We start from the raw sequence: 24,240 nt of genomic DNA on the forward strand, positions 1-24,240 counted from the left end.
TTTCCTCCCAATGTGACCTATATTGTAGAAGGAAAGGCCCATAGCCTGCAGGAGTGTGCTCATATTGCAACTTCTACTGTTTGCGCACACTTTCTACTGCCCACCTGGGTGCACAGCTTCCTATGCAGACTATGTGAGGCCTTATCAGAAAGAAAGAAAAATGTATCCTCTATCTCAGGGGTGTTCAACTCCAGTCTTCAAGACCCTCCAACAGGTCACACCCCCCCCCCCTCCCTGCCATGGAGTGAGCAGCAGTGCCGTCCGGTGCCAGCTCAGGGACTCCCCAGCTCCCTCCTCTTCTCTCAGAGAGGAATTTGGATACCAGCACCGACAGTAGGCAGGAGAGGAGGGAGCGCGGGCCCAAAGCGCGGGCCCAAAGGCAAACAGCCTTGCTCACCTTGCCCTAAGGCCGGACCATTTTCTTCTCAGATAAGGTTCTCTGAGGTCTACTTACAGTATGTCAGTATGTCCCACATTTAAATGGTTAAAAGCTCACTCCATAGCATCTCCCACTCTCAGGGGAACTTGCTTGCTTGCAGTTTGATTGTGACAAATCTAATACCGAGTGCTTTTCCTGGTAATGTACAGGTTAATAAGAGCTTCAATCAGACTTAGAACTATGCAACTAATTTTGACAGATTTATTATAAATCATTCTTCCTGGTAATGCACAGGTTATTAAGAATTTATATTAGTGTTAGGTACCCTTGAGATGTGGTCTGCCGTGTAGTGGCTCAAGGGCTTACAACACTTTGGCCAAAATGTTAAACTAAAAGACCATTTTATTTAATAGATATCTATACATACAGGCATACCCCAGTTTAAGGACACTCACTTTAAGTACACTCGCGAGTAAGTACATATCGTTCAATAGGCAAATGGCAGCTCGCGCATGCGCCTGTCAGCATGTCCTGAACAGCAATACCAGCTCCCTACCTGTACCAAAGCTGTGCGCAAGCGGGGAGACTATAGAGCCTGTTACACATGCGTTATTTACATCAGTTATGCACGTATATGACAATTGCAGTACAGTACATGCATCGATAAGTGGGGAAAAGGTAGTGCTTCACTTTAAGTACATTTTCGCTTTACATACATGCTCCGGTCCCATTGTGTACGTTAATGCGGGGTATGCCTGTATATATTTAGACACTGTACCGTGTATAAGTTTCACTGAATGTGCACTGAGCTCAGTGTTTCATGTTCTGTCTCTGGTTTTAAATATATATTGCCATGCTCAGTTGCACTCCTCGGTGACACTTATATGCTTATATATAGATGTTGTGGTTATTTTGGGGGTTCAATAGGAGCTTGTAGGTGTCCTGTATGTAGAACAATAGATTATGTACAGTAGGAAAGCAGCTCTAACCCGTTCACTGCAAGAGGAGGCTGCAACCTATTGTTTAGAACGCATTAGTTGTGCAAGACATTACAGACCCATCTGCCAACAATGAAGTTAACAAGGTCACACTTGAAACACGCTCCAAAGTCCCCAAATCAGTCTAGTTATAACATGCTTTGTATGCAGCGACAGAATAGGCAAAGAATGGTGGGTAGCCGTGTTGGTCCTTTTTTCCCATGTAGTAACAAAGGAGGGAGAGGGAGTAGGTGGTATACCTTAATAATATAACATATTGGACCAACAACAAGAAGTTGAAATGTTACAAGCTTTCGAACCTCTCAGGTCCCTCATCAGGTCTGGCAGTAATACAGATACACAATATTATATACAGTGTATGTAAGAGGGACATCTGGTTACAATGGATGTAGACCAGAAGGAAGTGTGAAATAAGCTGAGGTAGAAGCAGATAGCCTGGTGTGAAAATTTACAGAAGAGACATACTGTAGAAGGATTTTGAAATGCAAAGGCAGCATAGACATTAAGGAGACTTGAGAGGGAGCGAGTGGGACAAGACAGTGAATGTGAAAAAATGTCTATCGAATAAAAACCACAATAACTATTTTATGTCTGGTGATCAATATAAAGAATGATGTTGTCAGGGAATAGTGCAAATGTGCATATGTACACACACATACAACCAGGGCCGACAAGAGGAGGATGGGGTGGGGGGAGGGGGCGGGACAAATTACCGGCACCCGGTGGTCCAGAAGGGGGCCTGACTATGTAGCATGGTATCATTATGTGCCACTTCTTGCTGCCACCCTCCTTCTGAACAGCAGTGTCAAATGAGGTCATGTTACCATGGCAACGCAACGTCACCGACGTCCGCTGCGTCATTTGACGCTGTGGTTCAGAAGGAGGGCGGCAGCAAGGAGGCAGGCGCCACAGTTAAATGCGGGAGAGAAAAGAGCTGCTGGGGGGCCTGGAAATTTTTTGTCACTAGAAATTAGACAGAGCAGGGGTGCTCAGCCCCAGTCCTCGCGCCCCCCCTACCCAGTTTCCGGCATCAAATGACGATGTGAGGTCATGGCGACACGTTGCCGTAAGCCATCAGAGAGAAGGTAAGCGAGTTACAGAGGCCTCGCATGCTCCCCGGCATTTAATTTAAATGCTTTGGGGACGAGCTCAGGACCTCTACAACCTCCAGGACCCCCCCAAAAAATTATCGCGCCCCCCAGTTTGCGCATCCGTGGGATAGAGGGAGAGAGAGAGAGAGAGAGCACACACACACACACACACACACACAGATATAGACATATACACACGCATGTAAACTGGCACATGTATATGTACATTTATAAACAGACAAACATACATACACACACACAAATATACATGTGTGTGTATATATACACACATATATACAGTGTTCGACAAACCTATACATTTGCTCGCCCCGGACGAGTGGATTTAACCCCCGGGCGAGTAAATATTGGCCCAAGCAGCACACGTTTGGTACTAGGTGGCGAGTAGATTTTTTTGTGTGGCGAGTAGATTTTTTGGTGATTTGTCAACCACTGCATATATACATATACATATATAAACATAAACATATACATATACACACACACACACACACACAATTTCTGCCATACCTGTTGAAGGATCCCGAGAGGTTCGAAAGTTTGTAACATTTCAACAACTTGTTGGTCCAATAAAAGGTATCATACCCCCTACTCCCTCTCCCTCCTTTGTTACATATGCAGTAACAGGAAAGCATAAATACATACACATACAGTATGTATATAAATAATTAATGGATTCTGTATTTGGGCCAGTTGGCAGCACAAAAGTGTTCGCTTACAACCTACGGGAATGAAGTGGGTGGGCTGGGTTTCTTCAAGTTTGTTCCTTAGCCAATCAAAGTCCTGATACCGTCGGCGCACAGAGTACTCCGGCAAGTCGAATTCTGCTCTGGTGGTCTGAAAGGCAGAGACAGGGACAAATGTGAGCAAAAAAACAAAGTCTTACTGCTGCAAAAACTGGGCCAAAATTAACTGTACCATACCACAGTACTTATGCAAGTAAAAAATGCCACTGTATCCTACAGGACCAGCTTCCTTGATAAATCTAGTACGATGTCTTTGCTCTAGTTTGCCCCAGTTTTACAGCCAGGAGAATGTTATGCAAAGTGCTTTAAGAGAGCAGTGCCAACGTTTGGGATTTTAAGAAATGCTAAAGCTTTGGGGAAAAGCTTTTGTTTATTCTCTAAAAATAAAGAGGGAAGACTTTGTTAAAAAAAAAAAAAAAAAAAAGTTTAATGTATCGGTTTAATAAAAAGTTCTCAGAAATAATAGATGGGGTACACCTTTATTCATCATGCTATACCTCAGCTGTGGGCTCATGTATGAACCTTTGTCATTAAAGCAGCATCATGTTCAATTTATTTTTATTTTTTTTACATTTCATACGCACCCGAACAAGGTGTTTTCAAAGGATAGAACAGGCTTCTTTTAAGCTTAAGCTGCCCTGTGACCCCGTTCAACTATGGTTCTGCAATACCGGCATGGAGCAGAAAGTGTAAAGAACCGAACAGTAAAACCCCATTACAACAGAATACTTTCTCCGACGCATACAGAGTGCGTTTTACAGGTTACACCTGGACTTTGTTGGTTCTGGCAATTTCAGGATATAACCCGGCTGCCCCTCACTGCTAGCAAACGAAGGAATCAGAGTGAAGCTGCTATGACAACGCCATTGCAGGCAGCCATTTTCTCTACCTGAAAGGCCAGAAGCATCAAAATGAAACATTTCCGAAACCACGGCATTGCAAATGGTAAAAATCTGTGGGTCGGCTGTGCTATGAAAACTTGGCACCAGTCTCCGCTCACCACTATATCATGTCACAAATAACAGGTTGTAGCTGGGAACACCATACAGATTGTAGCATAATTACAATGTATTATGTGCTACCCAAAAGAAATATTTTTTTAATCGGGGATACAAGAGCTGTACATGTATTGTTCTGCAAGGAAGAGAGGGTTTCTGTTTCGCCTTATACTATAAAGTTGGCTCCTGGATGGTTTGCTGTGCACGACACAACAGTGGGTTTGGCAAGAATAATGTAAACGTTTGGAAACTGCCATGTCAGACTGTCTGCCTGCAGAGAAGAAAACCAGATTCTCCATTTGAGGCACGGGATACCACGGACAACAAGTCTTGGTCATTTACTGGACCAGCCGCAGCATGTATGAAATAAACCAGGCTGAGCAGAGGGGCTGTAATCATTAGTAAAAGTGCATTCACTGCCTATTTTGTTGGGTGTGTGTAGAATGATTACCATTTCATTCCATAGTGATCCATTAAATGAGCAATGTGTCCTAGGACCAACGTATACTAATGCAAGGGACATTTAAAGAAGTAGCTCCATGTTTTCTTTTTTTTTTTTTACACATTTATTTCCATCTCCCCTTTGTCCCCCACCCTTTTTTTTTTTTTTTTTTTTTTACATTGACGTCATTTAGCTCTGGGAACCACCTGCTACTCTCCCATGTAAAAAACAAAATATATATTTATTTCTCCTCCAAGATGTGACAGCAATTATCCTTTAGTTTGTTAGCATGATGAAATGAGACTTGTTGAGCAGCCAGAAACAGCTGAATCCCAGGAGTTTGCTCAGGCAAAGCCCCATCCCTCTCACTTCTCTTATCTTTATGGACTCTTTAATAAATATAGGACAGGATCAAGTTTGAGGAAAGCTTCCCCAATCACAGGCCCAGATGAAAAAGCATTCATGTTTGATTTCCAAAAGAAACAAAAAAGCAGTACAATATTAACTTTAAGCATGGTAACATTTAAGGAACCCATGTACATACCTCAATTATTTACAAAACGTTTTGTTTCTAGGTCAGCTATCAGAGATTGTACCTTTAACTAAATATGTACAATAATACATTTGAAGTACAAATAATTAACAGAATTTATACGGGTTCTTTTGAGAGTCTGTAATTTGTTCCAAAACATTTTTATGTATATACATATGCATTTTTATGTATATACATATGCATGTATGTACATATGTATATATGTATATACATATGTCTTTATTTATATAGCGCCATTAAATGTACATAGTGCTTTACAGCAGTAATACACGTGACAATCATATCTAACAAATAATACAAATAACACAAAGGGGAGAAGTACTTCAGACATAAAAGTAACATTTAGGAAAAGGAGTCCCTGCTCTGAAGAGCTTACAATCGAATTGGTTGGTAGGAAGGACGTACAGAGACAGGAGGGCGTTCTGGTAAGTGAGTCTGCAAGGGACCAAGGTTTATGTATGCGGTGTAAAAGTATCACTCAGATCTACTCATATGCTTCCTTAAGCAGGTGTGTTTTCAGTTTGGTCTTAAAGGTTGATAGAGAGGGTGCTAGTCGGATATTGAGGGGAAGGGCATTCAGGTGTGGGGCAGTCAGTGAGAAAGGTTTAAGGCGGGAGAGGGCTTTAGATACAATAAGGGTAGAGAGAAGACATCCTTGAGCAGAATGCAAGTGTCGGGATGGTGTATAGCGAGAAATTAGGGCTGAGATGTAAGGAGGGGAAGAAGAGTGTAAAGCTTTAAAAGTGAGGAGGAGAATTGAGAGCGAGATGCAGGATTTGATAGGAAGCCAGGAGAGATTTCAGCAGAAGCTGCTGAGACAGATTTAGGAAAGAGTAGAGTGATTCTGGCAGCAGCATTTAGGATAGATTGTAGGGGACACAGGTGAGAGGCAGGAAGGCCGAACAACCGGAGGTTACAATAGTCGAGACGGGAGAGAATGAGGGTCTGTGCCAGAGTTTTTGCAGTCGAGCAACAGAGGAAAGGGCGTATCTTTGTAATACTGCGGAGGAAAACCCCCCACAGGTTGTAGCTACCTTTTTAATGTGAGAGGAGAATGCGAGAGAGGAGTCGAGTGTGACCCCTAGGCAGCATACTTTGGCTACTGGGTGAATGGGTGATAGTACTGTACTTCCAACAGTAATGTGGAAGGAGGTAGTAGGGTCAGGTTTGGGAGGAAGTATGAGGAGCTCTGTTTTTGCCATGTTACTGCAAGTTGAAGTCGTTGGAGGGCCATCCAGGATGATATAACAGACAGATCAAAAAAAAAAAAAAACTTGTCTGTACAGCAGGTGTAAGGTCAGCGGTTGAAAAGTGTGTGTCATTAGCATAGAGGTGATATTTGAACCCAAGAGATGTAATTAGGTCACCTAGAGAGAGTGTGCAAAGGAAAGAGTAGAGGTCCCAGGACAGAGCCCTGGGGTACCCAAACACAGGGATCGATAGAGGAGAAGGAGTTGTCAGCAAAAGAGACACAAAGTACGATGGGAGTGGTAAGGCCTCGGTCCCGCTGCGCTCGTTGGCGCGGGCGGCCATGTCGCGAGTTCCCCACCAGCAGGAGAATCCTCGCGAGCCGGTTCCGGTCCCCCCTGGCGGCACAGCTGACTACACGCTGTGGCGCGTCAGCCGCTATGGGACACAAGAAAATGGTGTTCCCTAGCGTTGACGCGTCACGTGGTGTGGCTGTGAGCCAATGGGGAGGGGAGGCTTCGGGAGGAGGAGGCGCTTCGGGGAGCAGGGAGGAGTGTGGAGTGAAAGCAGGTGAGTGCCTGTCTGTGTGTGTGCCTGAGTGCGTGAGTGCCTGCCTCTGTCTGTGCCTGAGTGCGTGAGTGCCTGCCTCTGTCTGTGTGTGCGCCTGAGTGCGTGAGTGCCTGCCTCTGTCTGTGTGTGCGCGTGAGTGCGTGAGTGCGCCTGCGCCTGCATCTGCGCCTGCGTCTGTGTGTGTTTTACTTACCCTCAGCAGCTCCAGCCCGAGTCCGTGGAGGGAGGGAGGGGGGGAAAGTAGCGGGTCCCTCTGCTCAAGCCACGCCCCCCCTCCCTGTCAAACCTCCCACTCCCGCCCACCTCCCGCTCCCTACAGACCGCATATCGCGGTCTGTGTAGTGTCAGCGCACCGCCTGTCTGCAGTGCGGGCGCGCTGACTCTGGGAGCGGGGCCTTAGCCTAAGAGGTGATTCAGGATAAAGCTTTGCTCTGAATACCAAGAGTATAGAGAATGTGAAGGAGAAGAGGTTGGCCCAGTCTCAAACGCTGCAGAGAGGTCAAGTAATATGAGCAGAGTGTAATGACCTCTGTCTTTGGCAGCATGGTTGTGGTTTATTGTAGCTTTATAAAGATGACTGTAGTGAAAAAATGATGCTCCATTTAAGAAATAAATATATATGAACAATGATAAAAGTAAATTATAAAAAGTAAACATGTCGTACTTAACAAGTAATATATGTTTACTCCGACTAAATTAATGAGCCCCCTTGCCTTGCAGTTAAGAAGGTAACAATGCATGAAACTGGAACAAAATTCTGGTAGCTAAGCGGTTTAATAAAGTTAAATTATTTCATAGAGCACTTTTCTTTGAATGGGACTCACAGTGCATCACAATTAAATTATATAGTGTGCGGTACGCTGCACAGAGGAATTTTATAGACAGTCCCTGCCCTGACGAGTTTACAATCTATGTTTTTGGTGCCTGAGGCACAGGGAAATAAAAGTGACTTCCCCAAGGTCACAGGGAGTGGTCATCGGTTCCCCCCGATTTAAACAAACACTGTGTCAGTGTTATAGATTCAGTGCCAATTCTAAAAATATATTAGGATTTTCCCCCAATGTGCTTTAATGGTGCAGTCCCTATAAAGACGAAGGGGTTGTATCTGTATGGCTAATACCTTTTTGAACCAAAATTGGACACCAAAGTATTTCTAAATAATTAACTAACATTAGTTTGTAAACATGGGGAGCTGAGGCTAGGGAAGTGTTTCATTTCCTCTGGCTGCTGCCTTTGTCTGATGGTAATGTGTGTTCAGCAAGAGTTTGCAAAACTCCCTTCTTTCTGCACCCGATATCTTTATTTTATTTATAAAATGTTTTACCAGGAAGTAATACATGGGTGCGCAATCTTTCCGTGCTGCGTCCCCCTTCCTGCTTCCCTCCCTTATCTTCTCTCCGGCGTCAAATGATGCCACGGGATCACATGACATCACGTTGCCATGCCAGCGGGACTTCATATGACCCCGCGGTGTCATTTGATGACGCGTTGCTGAAGAGAAGGCAAGTGAAGTTGCAGAGGCCTCACATGATACCCCGGCATTAATTTAATGCCTTGGGGGAAGAGCGCGGGCCTCTGCAACCGCCGCACCCCCACCCCCTGAACAATCTTGCACCCCCCCAGTTTGGGCACCATTGAAGTAATACATAGTGTTACCTCTCGTTTTCAAGTATGTCCTGGGCACAGTGTTATGATAACAGATACATGGTTACAAATACATGGTTACATTAAGTGAACAGGGTTATACATTATGTATAAAGACATTGCATGCACAGTTTCACATATTTTATCTTCTACACGTATGTAACAGTTACAGACCAGATTAAAATGTGAGAGTTTAAGTTTTGAAAGAACTTAGATTTGGGGTGGCTGTGAGAGTTTTCAGTAGATTTTTCTAGGTGTGAGGTGCACAGTAAGAGAAGGAGGAGCGGCCGGATACTTTGTTGAACCATGGGACTGAGAACATTCTTTTGGAGTCAGAACTCAGATGATAGGTGCTGCATGTGTTAGGGGTGAGGAGCTTGTTCAGATAGACGGGTAGCTTACCCAGAAAGTATATGAAAGTAAGAAAGGAAAGATGAACTTTGTGTCTAGACTCAAGTGATGACCAGTCTAGTTCTTTGAGCATTTCGCAGTGATGTGTGTTGTAGTTGCATTGGAGGACAAAGCGGCATATTGCATTGTAGAGGGGTCAAGTTTGTCAAGGTGGGTTTGGGGTGGTGTACCATATACTATGCCCCCATAGTCTATAATTGGCATTAGCATCTGCGGTGCGATGCACTTTCTGACTAGCGGGCTTAGAGAGGATTTGTTCCTATAAAGTACACCTAGCTTGGCATAGGTTTTAGATGTCAGGGTATCAATGTGCAACCCAAATGTTAAATGGGAGTCAAACCATATGCCCAGATATTTAAAACTAGTCACAGGGGCTAGGGTGGTATTAGAGTTGGTTCTGATATGAAGCTCTGGCATTGGTAGCTTTAGAAATGTAGCCTTGGTCCCTCTTTGCTCTCTGATGAGAATAGTGGGAGCTTAGGGTAAAGAAACACTTGACCAAAACGTCCCCATTAAGAGGCCCCTGAGAAATGCATTTTGTGCCCAATAGACAATGAAAATATTGAATGGTTACTTTTGTTTAAAATTCGTTTAGAATTTTTGGGGGGATGGTGAGGTACATACAGTATGAGCACCTGCAAAGTAGACCTTTGTCAATGCTTGTTATTAAGCTTTAGAAATCTCACATGCAAATAACTTCCATACTAGTATCAATATCTGCAAAAGAAGAAGATCTACATACAACGCACATTCTTTTTTTTGATCTGCAAGTTGAAGATGAAGGGATATGGGCTGAAGGAATAGCTTGGTCGTAATGTCACTGTCTTTGAAGTGGGTGAACAAACCCAATGTCAGCTCTCTTAATTAACTTCTTTACAGCTCATACAGACAAGGTGCAATAGAAAAAAAATTTTTTTAAAACATTTCAGGCAAATGGTGTGTGTCTTTTCCTTGTTTTCAAACTAAAACAGTTTCTTTACAGTGACAGAGCAATACATTACAATTTAACCAGAATCAGCTCTTTTTTTACCCCAGACTCTGTTGGATAGGATACCACCTGAGTCACCCCAGAGAGAGAGTCTTCCCACTATGCTTCCCCTTCACTACTCCTGCCCACTAAACCAGTGTGGAAAAGACAGACAACTTCAAAGACCAGGAGTTAGTCAGCACCTCCCCCCTGCATCTCTGCTCTGGGTATCTGTTTGCTGTGCAGCTGTATAACTTTACCTCAGACTCTTGGACACAACACAGAGTCGCCCCAAAGGCAGCGAAAGAGTGTTGGCTGTTTGCTGAGGTTACTGCTGCTCTGTTACAATACTACACACACCAACCATCTCATCCCCCCGGTACCCTATGTTTCCACATACAAATCCTTATAGAGTGTAAGCTCCTTGGGACAGGGCTCTCCTTACCTACTGTAACAATGTATGTTAACGTTTATTATCTTAATGAGAACATAATATTGCTTTACTTTTACAGTATATGACCATCTGATGAACCCCAATCAATATTGGATATATCCAAACTTTCACAAGGTCGCAGACCATGCAAACTGTGCAGTTTTTTGGGCACCAAAAAAATGTGTGGCTTACTTATTTTGCAAGTGGTTCACCAACCATTGCGTCAATGTGTATTCTTATTCATTTAATGTCAACTCTATAAGTAAACTCAATAAGTAAACATGGGATGGATGTTGATCCAGGGAGTAAACTGATTACCAATTCTTGGAGTCGGGAGGAATTTATTTTTCCCCTTATGAGATATATCATCCAATGATGTCACTGGGGATTTTTGTTTGCCTTCCTTTGGATCAATATACTGTAAGTAAGGATATAGGATAGAGTATCTGTCGTCTAAATTCAGCATAAGTTGAACTTGATGGACGTATGTCTTTCTTCAACCTCATCTGTAACTATGTAACTCCCATCTAGAACCCGAGAAGGCTTTGACATACCTAGGAAATATGTCCATTTGACTATGAAAAAAACTATATTCAATTGGTTGGAATTAGGATAATTCCCTGGAATCTCAGGTATGTTCACAGGCATCTTCCCGACATTTTGTATAGAGTAGTAATTTAGGAGGTACTGTATATATAAAAATAAAACGTAAATGGGTACTCTTCCTCCTCCCAATGTACACTGATTTCATGCTTGGCGAATGGCTTACAAATTCTGACTGAGCTGCGTTTTCTTGGCGAAACTGAATTGATGATGGAAATGTGTGATCTCTGTGAAATTTTTAGCTCCTTCTAGTTGTGCAAAATGTTTCACAACGAATTAAATGGGGGGGGGGGGAATAAAAAAAATTAAAAAAAATGGTGACTGCACGTTCGATAGTTTCACACATCTCACATATATAATTAATTTTTTACCAGGGCTTAAAAAAAGATTGAGTGGAAAAAACGCGCTACGCAAGGCATTGTGGGGTGTGACTTCGGGAAGCAGAGCAGTGATTGACAAATTGCCTCCCGCAATAAACCAGTGCTGATAATGTTTTTTTGCACTCTGATTATTGCATCTCCTATGGAATGTGTCATTATGCTCTTTGGAGTTACACGTGTGAGTCTACATTTGAAATCTACTGAACACTCCTGTAAAATTACCACACAAGTATTAAAAGTGCACACACCATGTTACATACCTCAGTGTTTTCACATATTTGCATCTCCACTATAATGTATGCTGGTAAGCTGGCCTGGGGTTTTATTTACATGGCGTAGGGTTGATGGACAGCTTGTATACTTTGCGGCATTGGCTCGATAGATTTTTTAGTTTTTTTTTAACAGATAAATAGATTTGTCCCTCCATCTTATTTTTGTGTGTGTTGGATCCATGTGCATCTTTTATGGGTGTTTGAGTGAATACCAAAAATCTATTATTTTTTTGGCAGTCTGGACCACATCTGTGATTATCTGAATTTGCCTCATTGCACGGAGTGCTACATCATGTTTTCTTAGTTGCAGCAGTTAAAGTAATATCCTACATGTGTTTTTTGTTTTTTAATAAATCAGTTCTGTACTATGAGCAAATACTCTCTAGCAGTGCACCAATTGTATCCAGTAACTGCCCAATCAAATCATATTCCAGGAACTACATTGCCCAAAATGCTGTGCAAGAACTGAATTAAATAACCAGAGCAAGCAATCGATTACAGGAGAACGGATCGATCTGCAGATTAGCTAATCACTTGTCAGTGTGCAGATTGTATTGATGCACATATTGAAGGGGGAAAAAAAACAAATATATATATATATATATATATATATTTTTTTTTATTTTTTTTAAACGGCAGCTTGAACGGCAGCTTGAACTGCAGCTTTAAATACCCTTCAGTTTAAAGTGGCAGTGTCACTAAATAGACATTGTCCACAGAAAGCACAAAATGGATTAGCAGAGTAAGTGTAATGTCAGACTTGTCCTGAGATGCAGTCTGGGTTTATCCGGGACTCCCCTACTTCTCATCTTATATTCGATCCATTCTACTAACTCTGCTAATCCATTTTGTGCTTTCTTTGGACATAGTCTATTTAGTAACAATGTCACTTTAAACTAGAGGGTATTTAAAGCAGCCGTCCATGCTGACATTCTTTTTTTGTTTTTTTTCCCCCTTAATATGTGCATCAATAAAATCCACACAATGAGAAGTAATTAGTCAAGTTGCAGATCAATCCGTTCTTCTGTGATCCAGCTTTAAACATCTGGTTTGTCACTCCATCTTATTAGAACCCCTGATGAAGCGCTGTGCGCAGTGTGAAATGCGTTAGGCTATTTTTTGTGTGTGTGTTGGATCCATTTGCACTTTATATTTTCTCCCGCGATGGATCGGCAAAGATCCTGCTTCCCAGGGCACCAAATATGGCCGCCTATTTCAAAAGAGGAAGTGCTGTGGTTTCCTAAATAGTTGCTATAGCAACTCGAGGAAGCTTCATATATTCAAATTAATAACAACATAAAGAGCAGGTGAGGGAAAATTACACAAGTATTATCTAATATTACAACAGATTATAATATATATATATATGTAATTTTGAAGGTAATGCTTCTTTAAGATATAATTAAGAGAAGCTATTGATGTTTTCCAGGCTCATGTATGTGCTACTTTTCAAACTCTACTGTTAATGGGTTTTGAGGCTCTGCAGACAAGTGTGACATTTTATCAGGTCCTCATCACCAGCTATCAGATGCTGTATAAGTTTTGTCTGCAATGGAAAGCTAAGGGGAGCCCTGGCCAGACAGTAAAAAAATTAAAAAAACACATCGCTAGATTATGAGCGGCTTATTCCTTTGCCGTTTTGCCCATGCAATCATTTTTAATAATAGCAGATCAAGTACAAAATAAATAAGAATCAAGGTTTAAGAGATTTTTTTCTTTTTTCTTTTTACGAAATACTGTATAGTTGAAAGGTGGAAAGTATAATCCCACAAGACTCACAAATATAGCAGGAAATGTTTCTTATTCTCAATGTTTATGATCATAAAAAAAAAATGTAAATGCTGAAAAAAATACATGACTAGCACTCTCAGGATTTGCAAAAACAGAAATGCTCATTACTATGCACCCAGGTATTACACCATAGTTGTGAGTGGACACTTCTCTAACTATTAAATACGGTGTATAAGAATAGTATCTGTATATCTAGTTCAGTGTTTTTTAACCAGGATTCCTAGGAGTCCTATAGTTTCCCGGGCATCCCTAAAGGGTTCCCTGTAATTTTAAGGTCATTTTAAAATTGCAACAAATAAGAAAGAATTTACAATGCATCTGATGTCAAACGCGCTGTTAGAGCACATTGGGGTTCCTCCGAATCTCATAGGGTTCTTTGACCAAAAAATGTTTGGAAACCACGGATTTAGAGACTTTACATGTGTAACGGATTTTCTGGACCTTCCTGAACCACCCAATCTCACATTGGCCTCTGTGGTCTATCCAGACCCCATTACATGGTCGTGTCTGGTGGTGCACCTGTTGGCAACAGGACTCCTGAGTCTCCCGCATGATGGTGTTTGGGGATTGTCACTCCAGACAGGCAGCTGAGGTAGTGTGTGTGCGAGTCCTACCTATATCCAGTGCAGCGCCTCCACCTCATCAGGATCCCTGCGTCCGCATGGGGATGGTCCTGATGAGGAACTCCTCTGTGGTGCCTTCCTCTGCAGAGTAATTCCAGACTCATACATGAGGGTATCTTTTATCAAGGACATCTTTATTGATCTTGTATGGGCAAGCTGCCCCTCACAGCTAGCAGCTCAGCCGCTCATCTCTCTGCTGCACTCCTTTAGGAAGGTTCCTTCTCCTCTAAGAGTTGCACCTCTCCCCTCAAGGAGATTCACCAGCTTGTGTCTCTGCTTTGAGCTGCACAGACTCACAGCTCTTGCAACAGACACTGCAACACTGTTGCAGACCTCCACATGCTTCTCACTGAACAGAGTCAGAACACCAACAGGACTGAACTACTAACTTTAGGCAGTTCTGTGTCTTATATCACCTCCAGAAAACAGACACCCTCTGTGTCACTGAGTGGACACAAAGCATGTTGTCACTTCCTTTGGGACATATGACACCTCACCAGGGTTTGAGGTCAAACCTCCATGATTGTTGCTGGCAATCCTGCATACTTACCAGGTTTACTGCCAGCATGAGAAAGAGATATGTACACCAATTTTACACATGTCACAGATTTTTCAGTGAGTCTCACGCTTTTTAGCATTAGCAGTCTCAGAGTTCACTGAAGTCTAGCTGATAAAAATCAGTACAATTCCATTGACACAATTTTCAGCATAAAACCACTGAATTGAGTCCTTGCAGGCTCATGTGTCAGAGTCAACACCTTTTCATTGGGTAGATTCAATGTGCATATTTATGGATTCTACAATTCTTATTGATCAGTTTCCAAACATTCAACAACAACGATTATATATGTGCTAAAAAGGGAATGAGACACTTTTCGGGTTACTATATTGTGTATTCTGAGATTGTGAAGCTGTGCAATACATGTGTGCACATTCGGTTCTATTCAACTTGAGGGCTCAGTTCTGAGGATAGAATGACAAGGCTCCCAAACTTGTGCAGAATCAAGCACCATGGGCAGGGATTTTGTTACACCAGTTTTACACGACTACTACAGCAAATAAAAAGGGAAAAATACTGGGTCAATTCACAATAAAGTAGAGGGACATATTCAACAGTGGGCCCCAAACTTATTTATTTTGGCCTGGTGCTTCAATCTAGCCTGCTGCTGGCAGAGAGGACATCACCTACAATGCCCCATAATGCCACAGACATGCCCACATGTGCTTCTTCACTGCCACTACCCGAGCATCCGCAGTGGTTGACATTTGCATACATAAATCAGATGTAGTAGTATGCATAGTAAAGGCAATGTACATAGCACAATACACACGGTTACTTTGTTTACCTTGGTCGTCACCCGGTAGGTTATGTAGGTTTCCATAGTGCACACGTGTTTTTTGGGGTCATCAACCGTAACAAAGAGGTCCCTTGTCTCACCATCCAAGTCATCGTCCAGCTGCAGCCTGTTAAGAAGTGAGGAGGACGACGCTGGGCTGGACGTGTCAACAGGAGTACCATTGGGCAAACTCAGGTCCTACAGAGAAAGAAGATAAAAAGAACACTGTCTTCTGAGGAAGAAGGTGGGGGAGGAGGGCACAGCACTGGGGTAACATACAAACAGCTGCACTGTTAAACTAACAGCAAGAGCATCAATTTCGAATCCCTTTTAGCATTCATTCACTGTATGAAGATTACTGGTATTAAATTGCATTGATTACAATCAATTAGATTGTCAGCTCTTCAGAGCAGGGACTCATCTTCCGAAATGTTACTTTTATGTCTGAAGCACTTATTCCCATGATCTGTTATTTGTATTGTTATGTATACGATTGTCACGTGTATTACTACTGTGAAGCGCTATGTACATTAATGGCGCTATATAAATAAAGACATACATACATACATACTGGTATTGACACAACATCCAAAGTTGCGCTAGATTTATTTTACCCCCTCTGTAGTGTGCATACTGTATACATAAGTGTGTGTATGTATACATATATACTATGTATATATGTGTGTACACACACACATGGTGTATCCTGTGTATATATGTGTGTATATACTGTGTATGTATACACACACACACACACACACACACACACGACTGTTGTGTTCACTGTTGGAGAGAGAATGTGTCACCTGTACCACCCTTGGAGGAATAGCGGTCAGTCACCACTCTGCTCTCAGAGTTTGAGCGGACCTCTGCACATGGCCGTCGACAGAGGAAGGGGGGGAGGGGGCGGGAGCCTGGGCTCACCGGCTGCAGGGGGCACAGCCAACCAGAGCTGGAAGTCAGGTCAGGACCAAGATACGCGTCCGCCTCCTGTGCAGGCCCTGCACCATATGTTGGGCCCAACTGATCGGCGCAGCACCAGAAGCTTCCTCAGAAAGGTGAAGTATCTGTGGTAGGGGGGGGTTACATATGGGGGGAGGCAGAGAGGGAGGAAGGAGAGGATGGGGAGATAGGGTATGAGAGATAGGAGCGGGGGGTCACGTAAGGCTGCCAACACTGGGGGGCCCCCTAGTGGAAACTGTAGTCCTGGGCCCCAGTAAAGCTGTCTGCAACCCTGGCTCTGCCGCCCACAATGTATTGAGTAGCAAGGCATTATGGGACTTGAACTCGGAGAAGTGACTGGGTGTAAGAGCGCAGTCTGTTTGTGTACTCTGCAGATGGAAGCCTCGTGTATAAATATGGATGAGGCTAATTTAGTGGGGCTCCAGGAATTCTATAGGCGTCTGATGCCAATACATGCATTAATGCGACCCCTGCTTATTTTCCTTAAGTGATTGAGGAAGTGGTTTAGGTGCTGTTAACGGAAGAGGAGTTAATTGGTCAAATAGAGCAACAACAGCTTTGGATGTTTGCATCTCTAACAAACATTTTCCTGTGTTTGCCTATTAAGCCTGCCAGCTGTGCAGTGCTGTTAACCTCTTAACTTATGAGATTGTCACCAGAGATAACAAATGTAATGGACAAATCTGTTACTTTCTAAGCAATGGAAATGCATTACAGCAGAAATATGCCAATTCCATAAAGCACTAATTCAAGGTTGTACATGAGCTTCTGAAACCATAGTCGGAAAAATCCTTTTTTTTTTTTATAGTTCCATTGACAACCCATTGACAACAGGTTTGCTACTCCACAGTGGTTAACTCGATAGTCGAGCTTAAAGTCAGATGACGAACAACTATTTTCCCAACTTGCCGCAGTTGTTTAATAGAAAACAATGATGTCCTTCTGACTGCAGCTTCCCACCAGGGTGCCAGTCACTGTGATGCCTGGACTACACCAGACACTAACGGGGCCAATTCTCTCAATGGCAGCAACCTCCTCCGGTGCATTCACAAAATGATGCTGCAAATTTGTCAAAATAATACATTTTCTTCTGTCAGTGACATTTTCTGACTATGTAAACGGGGCCAGAAAGTTTGTTTTCACATTTCAGCTATACGTTGTTCATTGAATCAAAACCGTGCAACCCTTTGTCGACAAGCCTCATTGCACAGTTCGTTTATCATACATGTTGTCATAGAAAGCAGGAAGTCAATCATCTTTTAGGAAAGAGATTTCTGTTTAGATTTAGCATTCAAAATCCCTGATCATAATTTGCAACGAACACAGTGAAATTTATGGTTACTAGACTGTTTAGTAAACCCACACAGGGATTCCCATGGAACCAGATGAAATATATGTGTACACACACACACACACACAATATTGTGATATAGAGATACACATACACCTTATCGGGAGTAATAATCGTCTATATATGTACGTATAAAAAACACACGCTTAGATTCTTCAGGGAATTTTTTATTAACTTAGACAGAACTGCACTCTTGCTGCCAAGCCAAAAACAATTGGCGCGAGCAGGGGCAGTACAGGCTGAAAAGTTTGCGCACCCCTGCCCTACAACACTAGCATGTTTCTAGTTTTCAGCAATGCAAGCCAGTTTTTTCCCTAAACTTTTAAGGGGTACACGACTTCTACTTGGCAAGTTACAGTTGTTATTTTATTTTAATTCAGTTTTGTCGTCATTCATACAAAACAACTTCTTATGGTGTATATTTAATAGATTTGCTAATTGTATAATTTAATAGATTTGCTGATTGACGGCCAACATTCTTAAAACCATGCAATTACCATGGGATGCACAATAGATTGTATTGTTGTTAAGGATAAGTTTGGGTAGCTAGCTCTTGTCTAGTTTTTCCTGAAGTTGTATTGATGAAGCTACATCAGAAACACCTATGAATGCCCAAGGGTGGTCAATTTTAAAATATCCAGCAAATACTTCTCCAGAATAAAGAACTACTGGAGCATGTCACAATGAAACGTGAGCAGAATGAAAAAGGCATCAGCCTTGAATTATGTTTTTTTTTTGGACCTGGGAAGTGAAACTGCACATTTAATATTATTATTATTATTATTATTATTACTTTACAATTTTCAAGGTCAGAAGTGGCGGGCACTGGGCATTGCACCAACATCATCCACTTCGAGGGCAGTGGTATTACCCCTGAGCCAGTCCAAAAACAGTACCTTTAGCAAATGAATGAAATATATACACAAGTGGATGGCAAACATGTCAATCCTTGAATGCAGAACGTGAAAGTAAACAGACTGACGGCAGAATATAGAAATAAAAGGATTAACCCCATTACTGCTGTCAGAGCCAGAACACGCTGGAAGAAAAGTAAAGTAGTTACCCAATTATCGATGGAAGGGTAAGAACTACGTTATGACCTGAATGAAGAGAGAAAAAACAACTTGCGCAAAATGTGCACTATGCAATTGCGATGTCGCGCGCGGCAGGGAGGCGTGGCCATGATGTCACGTAAGCGGTTCGCCCTTATTGGCTGAGCCGGGTATGTGACCCGGCCGTCGCACGACAAACACAGAATTGTTTGTCTGGCCGAGAATCGCGGTTGCGCGCTCTATGGGCGTTCTCAGAGAAGAGGTCTGTTAACGCCGTCGCTACCACTATAAAATCGCGGCCTACGGAGGTAAAAACTCATTTTATCATTAGGCCAGAAGCAATTTGCCTGCGTCGGCTAATAAAAGAACTCGTGGCCTGCAGACTACAGTTATGTGGTTGAACCTTAGAAGACACTTGCAGAGTCACATATTAGGAGACAAGCGGAAGCTCAGTATGTGGCTTATCAGGAGTCTCAATATTAACCAGACTGAGAAGTGAAAAGAAAGCGTTTGCAAAAGTATTTCCTTACGTCAAGCTGCAGAATATCAATATCATTTTTAAAGCTGCAATCCTTCACAAATATTAAACGTGAAGAACATGAAAAGTAAAGCCCTCGTTATTTATTTATTGGAGCTAGCAAAGCCGTTAGCATATTTTTTTACATAAATTTTATTGAACTGAAAAAAAAAAAGAAAAAAAAATTGCTAAATATAAATGGTGGCATGAATAAATAATTCTGTAACAACAGATATTTTGTTTATCAATGAACACCCTGGTGACTGGAAATGTATGTTCCCCCTTCAAAACAGGTTGAAAACAACCACACTATGGGGGTGAAATGGCAATCATTTTTCTATTGCCAAAAAACTAAATATTACAAGCGTATTGCTCTAGATTTCATCTTAAAAAAAAAAAAAAAAAAGGCATAAGAACATTTGAAATGTGAAATTAACATAGGAAGTGTGTTTTCAAAATAGGATGTACCAATGTATGTCACACTGTACCTGTCAATTTCTTATCCGCTGAGCAACTGACAGTGTTTTATGTAATTTGATTTGCAATTCATCAGGCGCTGCACTAAAGATGGCAAGAGAGAACTGCAGTGGAAACAATGTGCAAGGGTAAGGAAAGCCATGGGAGGGTAAGTACACACGCAACATACAAGAACATCCATGTGTAGGAGAGGAGGAAACAATAGGTCTTTCTTTCCTTTTACCCTTTATGAACCACAACTTCCACGGGCCAGTATGGGAATGGGAAAATGTTGCATGGCTGTACGTGTTGCTAACTCGGCTGGGACCACCCAACAGGTACAGTTAAGTACTTGGTGGCCGTCATACATTTTAACCCTTACATTGCCCTGATGACGTCCCCAGTATCTCATGGGCCCTGGAACGCCAAAGGCCATTATGATGTGCCAGGTACGTCATGCTGAAATGCTGGTTTTCCTGGGGCTGACTGGGAAGACCACTCCAATAGAGCGGTCAGTCCGATCGAAATGGAAGTGGAAGCCCCCTCCCCTCTACCGTTTCCTTCAGCTGGGGGGAGTGGCAGTCGTGTGTTCACTGCTGAAGCGATCACATGACTGGGAATGCAGGAGGTCTCTGGATTATTTACTAGGTGTAATATTCTGCGAGAATAGCTCCATTGGTTCTTTCCTACTCATATTGGTTGAAGCTCAGAACCGTCACCCGGTGACACTTTCAACAGTAAAATACAACGCTCATCCAATTCTAATGTACATATAGCAGTTCTGTCTCCAGTTCAGCATTCATGTTTGTCTGTTGCCTTAGCAACCCCTTTTCCCCACCACCATGACGACCAATCCCTGGAAGCCAAGGTAAGAGAGTTAGAGGCTTTGTGCGGTCCCCCCACATTTAATTTAAATGGCTTGGGGACGAGCGCGGGACCTCTGTAACTGCCGCACCCCCCTGGAAAAACTCACGTCCCCCTGTATTACAGGTTTGAAGCACAGGGTCTCCGGAGCTGAACTGTTAATTTCAGTTCCAGGGACCCCTTGCTTCCAGAGATACTTACCTCCTTAGGGGGTGCAGGAATCTCGGTGAAGTTTAAATGTCCCGGTCAAGTAGGCCAATAGGAAGCCGCAAAGGATGACATCATGGCTTCCTACTGGCCTGTGGGACATTCAAGTCATTTTGTTAGGCCCACAAGCTCCATGGCTGCATAGATACCAGCAGCCCCTACGGAGGCAAGTATCTATGAAAGCAGGGGGTCCCCGGAGCTGAAATTACCACAGTTCAGCTCCGGAGACCCCTTGCTTGCATCCTGTAATTTATTTTATTTATTTTAATTTGTGCAATGCTACATGTTTTGCTGCATGAAGGTGCCTTTAGAAGAAGCACTCATTTGCTTGCATGCTTCTGTAGCCATAATCCATGGAATTCCATGGTTCGGGAAGAATTGTAACAGTAAAACCTTGAGTGGTTTTCAATCTCTTTTCTCATTATTGCAGTACTGCCGTCATATCCTGAACCCTCAGACAGCTGTAGGCCACAATCCTTTTAACGTGTTTTCTTTTGGCCTGGCTTCAAGTCATCCACAAGAAAAAAAAGCTCTGGGGATACTTTCATGGGAGAAGGAGCAGCTCAGCGATTCAAGACACCGATTTTGAAGCAGGGGAACCTGGCTCCACTCTCGGTGTCAGCACCTTGTTACTTTGGGGAAGTCACTTTAACGCCCTGTGCCTCAGTCACCAAAAACATAGATTGTAAGCTCCTCAGGGACTGTCTATATAAAATTCCTTTGTGCTGCATACCGCAAACTATACTATAATTGTGAAGCGCAGCGAGTCCCATTGGGAGAAAAGCGCTATATGAAAGTGGTTTGTTATTTAATGTTTTTCCCCGAAATGTTCGTGCAAAATTTCCATCAGAATGTCAAACAATTAGTTATCAAGTTTACCGAATGTCCTTCATTGACAGAGGAATTAAAGTGTACGTATTTTCATGTACCAAATGTTGGCGTATCTAAGTGTTCCACACAAAATTAGAAGTATGACAAAATTCCCTATGTGATTTCAAATAGAGGCACATCGGTCTCTGAATCAAATACACTTTTTTTTACTTGTATTAGCTATATCGAGGTTTCAGTGTATTAATAAACCATCATCATGCCCTGCATTTTTATTTGATTCAAAGACTCATGTGCCACACTAATTTAAATGTTGTGGGATACGTGTCTGCAATGACAGAGAGCCTGGCAAAATACCTTGGATGAGGCATGCATCTTTACATTTCCTATATGCCCTATTGGTTTTAGCAGGTATGCTTTTCCAGTGATGGACATTTGTTAGAAAGCATCGCAGCTGTGTGCATACCGAGATTTGGAGTAAGAGAAGGTGAACAAAATCGAGCTTTTTCATGCCAAGTGTTTGGCTTCAATGCTGGAGAGGCCAAATTACACATTCAACTGTAAAGTGGCTGCGAGCAATTATTTTAAGGCCTCTCCTACAGGAGAGAATCGAGTCCACAGCTAAATCAGAACAGATTCATTCATCAAAAAACAAACCTACAAGATACAAAGAAAAAAATTAAACCAATAATGATACTTGATATGTAAGGGGGTATCTCTTCACAGAGCTGTTAAACAAATGTAGCCAGGTTCCCCTTTGCGCTTCCATGGCGCTTACCTCCTGCGGGGGAGATTTGCTGGTGTCGGAAGGCGTTAGCGTGGTGAGCCGGGTTGTTGCAGCGCACCCGGCTAGCGGGGGCCGCCATTGTGAATGCGTGCGCATGTGCAGTGGTTACGCATGCGCAGATAGAGTTCGGGAGCTGCGGCGGCCATTACAAAGTTGCGCATGCGCAGTACGATCGCGCACGCGGCCCAAATTCATTAGTAGCCTCCGCGGGACTACAATTCCCATGAGGCCTAGGGAGAAGTGCACCAGGTGCCCCAGAGCGGCCAATGAGAGCCCGGGATTCCCGGCAGCAGGGAATGGATACTTTTCGCGGGCTTGGGAGTGAGGCAGTTGGAGCAGGGAGCTGGGTAAGTGAGGGTGCAGGGGAGCAGTAGCCCCTTGCACTAGGCCAGTCACCCCCATAGGCCCCAGATAAAGATTACCCTTGCCCCAGCTTGTGGTTGCTTCAGGGACAGTCCTTAAGGAAGGAGATCTGCCCCTTTAGCTATTTGGTTAACCCAAGAAAGCACTTAGTGGCCCGCAGCCTGATTACTGGGTCTGGGCTCAGACCCCACTCCGGATAGAGACTATCTTTCTGGAGGACCCTGCCACGCAGTGACTGCGGCCTGCCGGCTGCCCACAGATCCAACTCAAGGTATAGACGTTACGGTTCATGGTGATATTATCCACGCCGGAAATTCACCCCACGCGTAGGAGGACGTCGCATCGGATCCGGTGGATCCAATACAGTTAGTTATATTGCGGCACCCGTGGGCTGGAGCCCCGGGCAAGTACCTATAGTAGTGCACTAACACTTCAAGGGATAGCGCCATCTCTAACACATTGGGTGGGTTTGGACATAAGGGACATCAGGGAATTGGTGCCCAGCACCCAAGTACTTTGGGGAATATCTATGCTGATGTGTGCACCAGGTGCACCGCTATGTGTATGGTTATATGCATTATTCAGTGTGGTACAGGGTACCAAAGTTATTAGTTATAGTAAAACAGTTGCTAGCATATATTGTGTACCTGTATTACTATTGTTGTTCCTGTAAGAGGACCATCCCACTCTGGTGGGAATCCTTACAGGTGGAGGCGCTGTTTTCGAATAATCAGGTAACCCCAGGCTCCCAGCGGCGGAGGTTCAGGCCTTCTGCGAGCCTATCAGGTAACACACCACACCCGGTAACACAAGTGTATTGCTACATATGGTCCCCATCTGCGATAGGGGGGGGGAGGCAAAAGGTGTTACACACAGAAAAAGTAACGCTGCACATGGCTTATATACCATTTAAAGGCCTAGACAAAGCAGAAATCCAAGCGTTTTGTTTTTCAGATTAGTTGAAGCAGGGGGTCTCCGGAGACTTACCCCATTCATTTCAGTTTCCCCTGCTTCTGGAGACAGAACCTCAGTAGGGGTTGCGGGTAGCCACTCCGCTAGCAGTGTTCCTATTATTGCAGAGTTTCAAAACTGTCCCGACCCTGCTGGCCAATAGGAAGCCGTGACGTCATTCGGTGCGCTTCCTAGTGGACCATGTGCCGCGGAAGCTTTAAACATCACGGAGGTAATTATCTCCTGAAGCAAGGGGTCCCGGAACTGAAAATAATGGGGTTCAGCTCCGGAGACCCCTTACTTGAACCCTGTGTTTAAAAATGTAAAATGGCATGAATCGCTCCTTTAGTGTTGAGCTTTAGCTATCCTCAACACACACACTGAGAAGGTATCCTAAGGCCTAGCTCCATTTCGCAAATCTCAAATTGTGCTGGGTACAACACTTAAGCTCTTGATC

At 43.3% G+C, this 24,240-nt stretch overlaps 1 protein-coding gene across 4 annotated transcripts in view; it reads right to left on the reverse strand.

Moving 5' to 3' along the window:
• Positions 1 to 24,240, reverse strand: part of SNX30 (sorting nexin family member 30) — a 116,053-nt gene that overhangs the window by 20,891 nt on the left and 70,922 nt on the right. For 3 of the 4 annotated variants that reach the window (XM_075593844.1, XM_075593853.1, XM_075593834.1), the window contains exons 2-3: positions 15,454 to 15,642; positions 3,213 to 3,323 (exon numbers count right to left, since the gene is read on the reverse strand). In XM_075593844.1, the coding sequence (XP_075449959.1) occupies positions 3,213 to 3,323; positions 15,454 to 15,642 (300 nt within the window). Of the gene's footprint in view, positions 1 to 3,212; positions 3,324 to 15,453; positions 15,643 to 24,240 lie in introns of those variants that run through there. The other variant, XR_012800376.1, reaches the window with a different exon arrangement.

This window comes from Ascaphus truei, chromosome 1 (genome assembly GCF_040206685.1).
Source record: "Ascaphus truei isolate aAscTru1 chromosome 1, aAscTru1.hap1, whole genome shotgun sequence".
In the NCBI taxonomy this organism is placed as follows: Eukaryota; Metazoa; Chordata; class Amphibia; order Anura; family Ascaphidae; genus Ascaphus; species Ascaphus truei.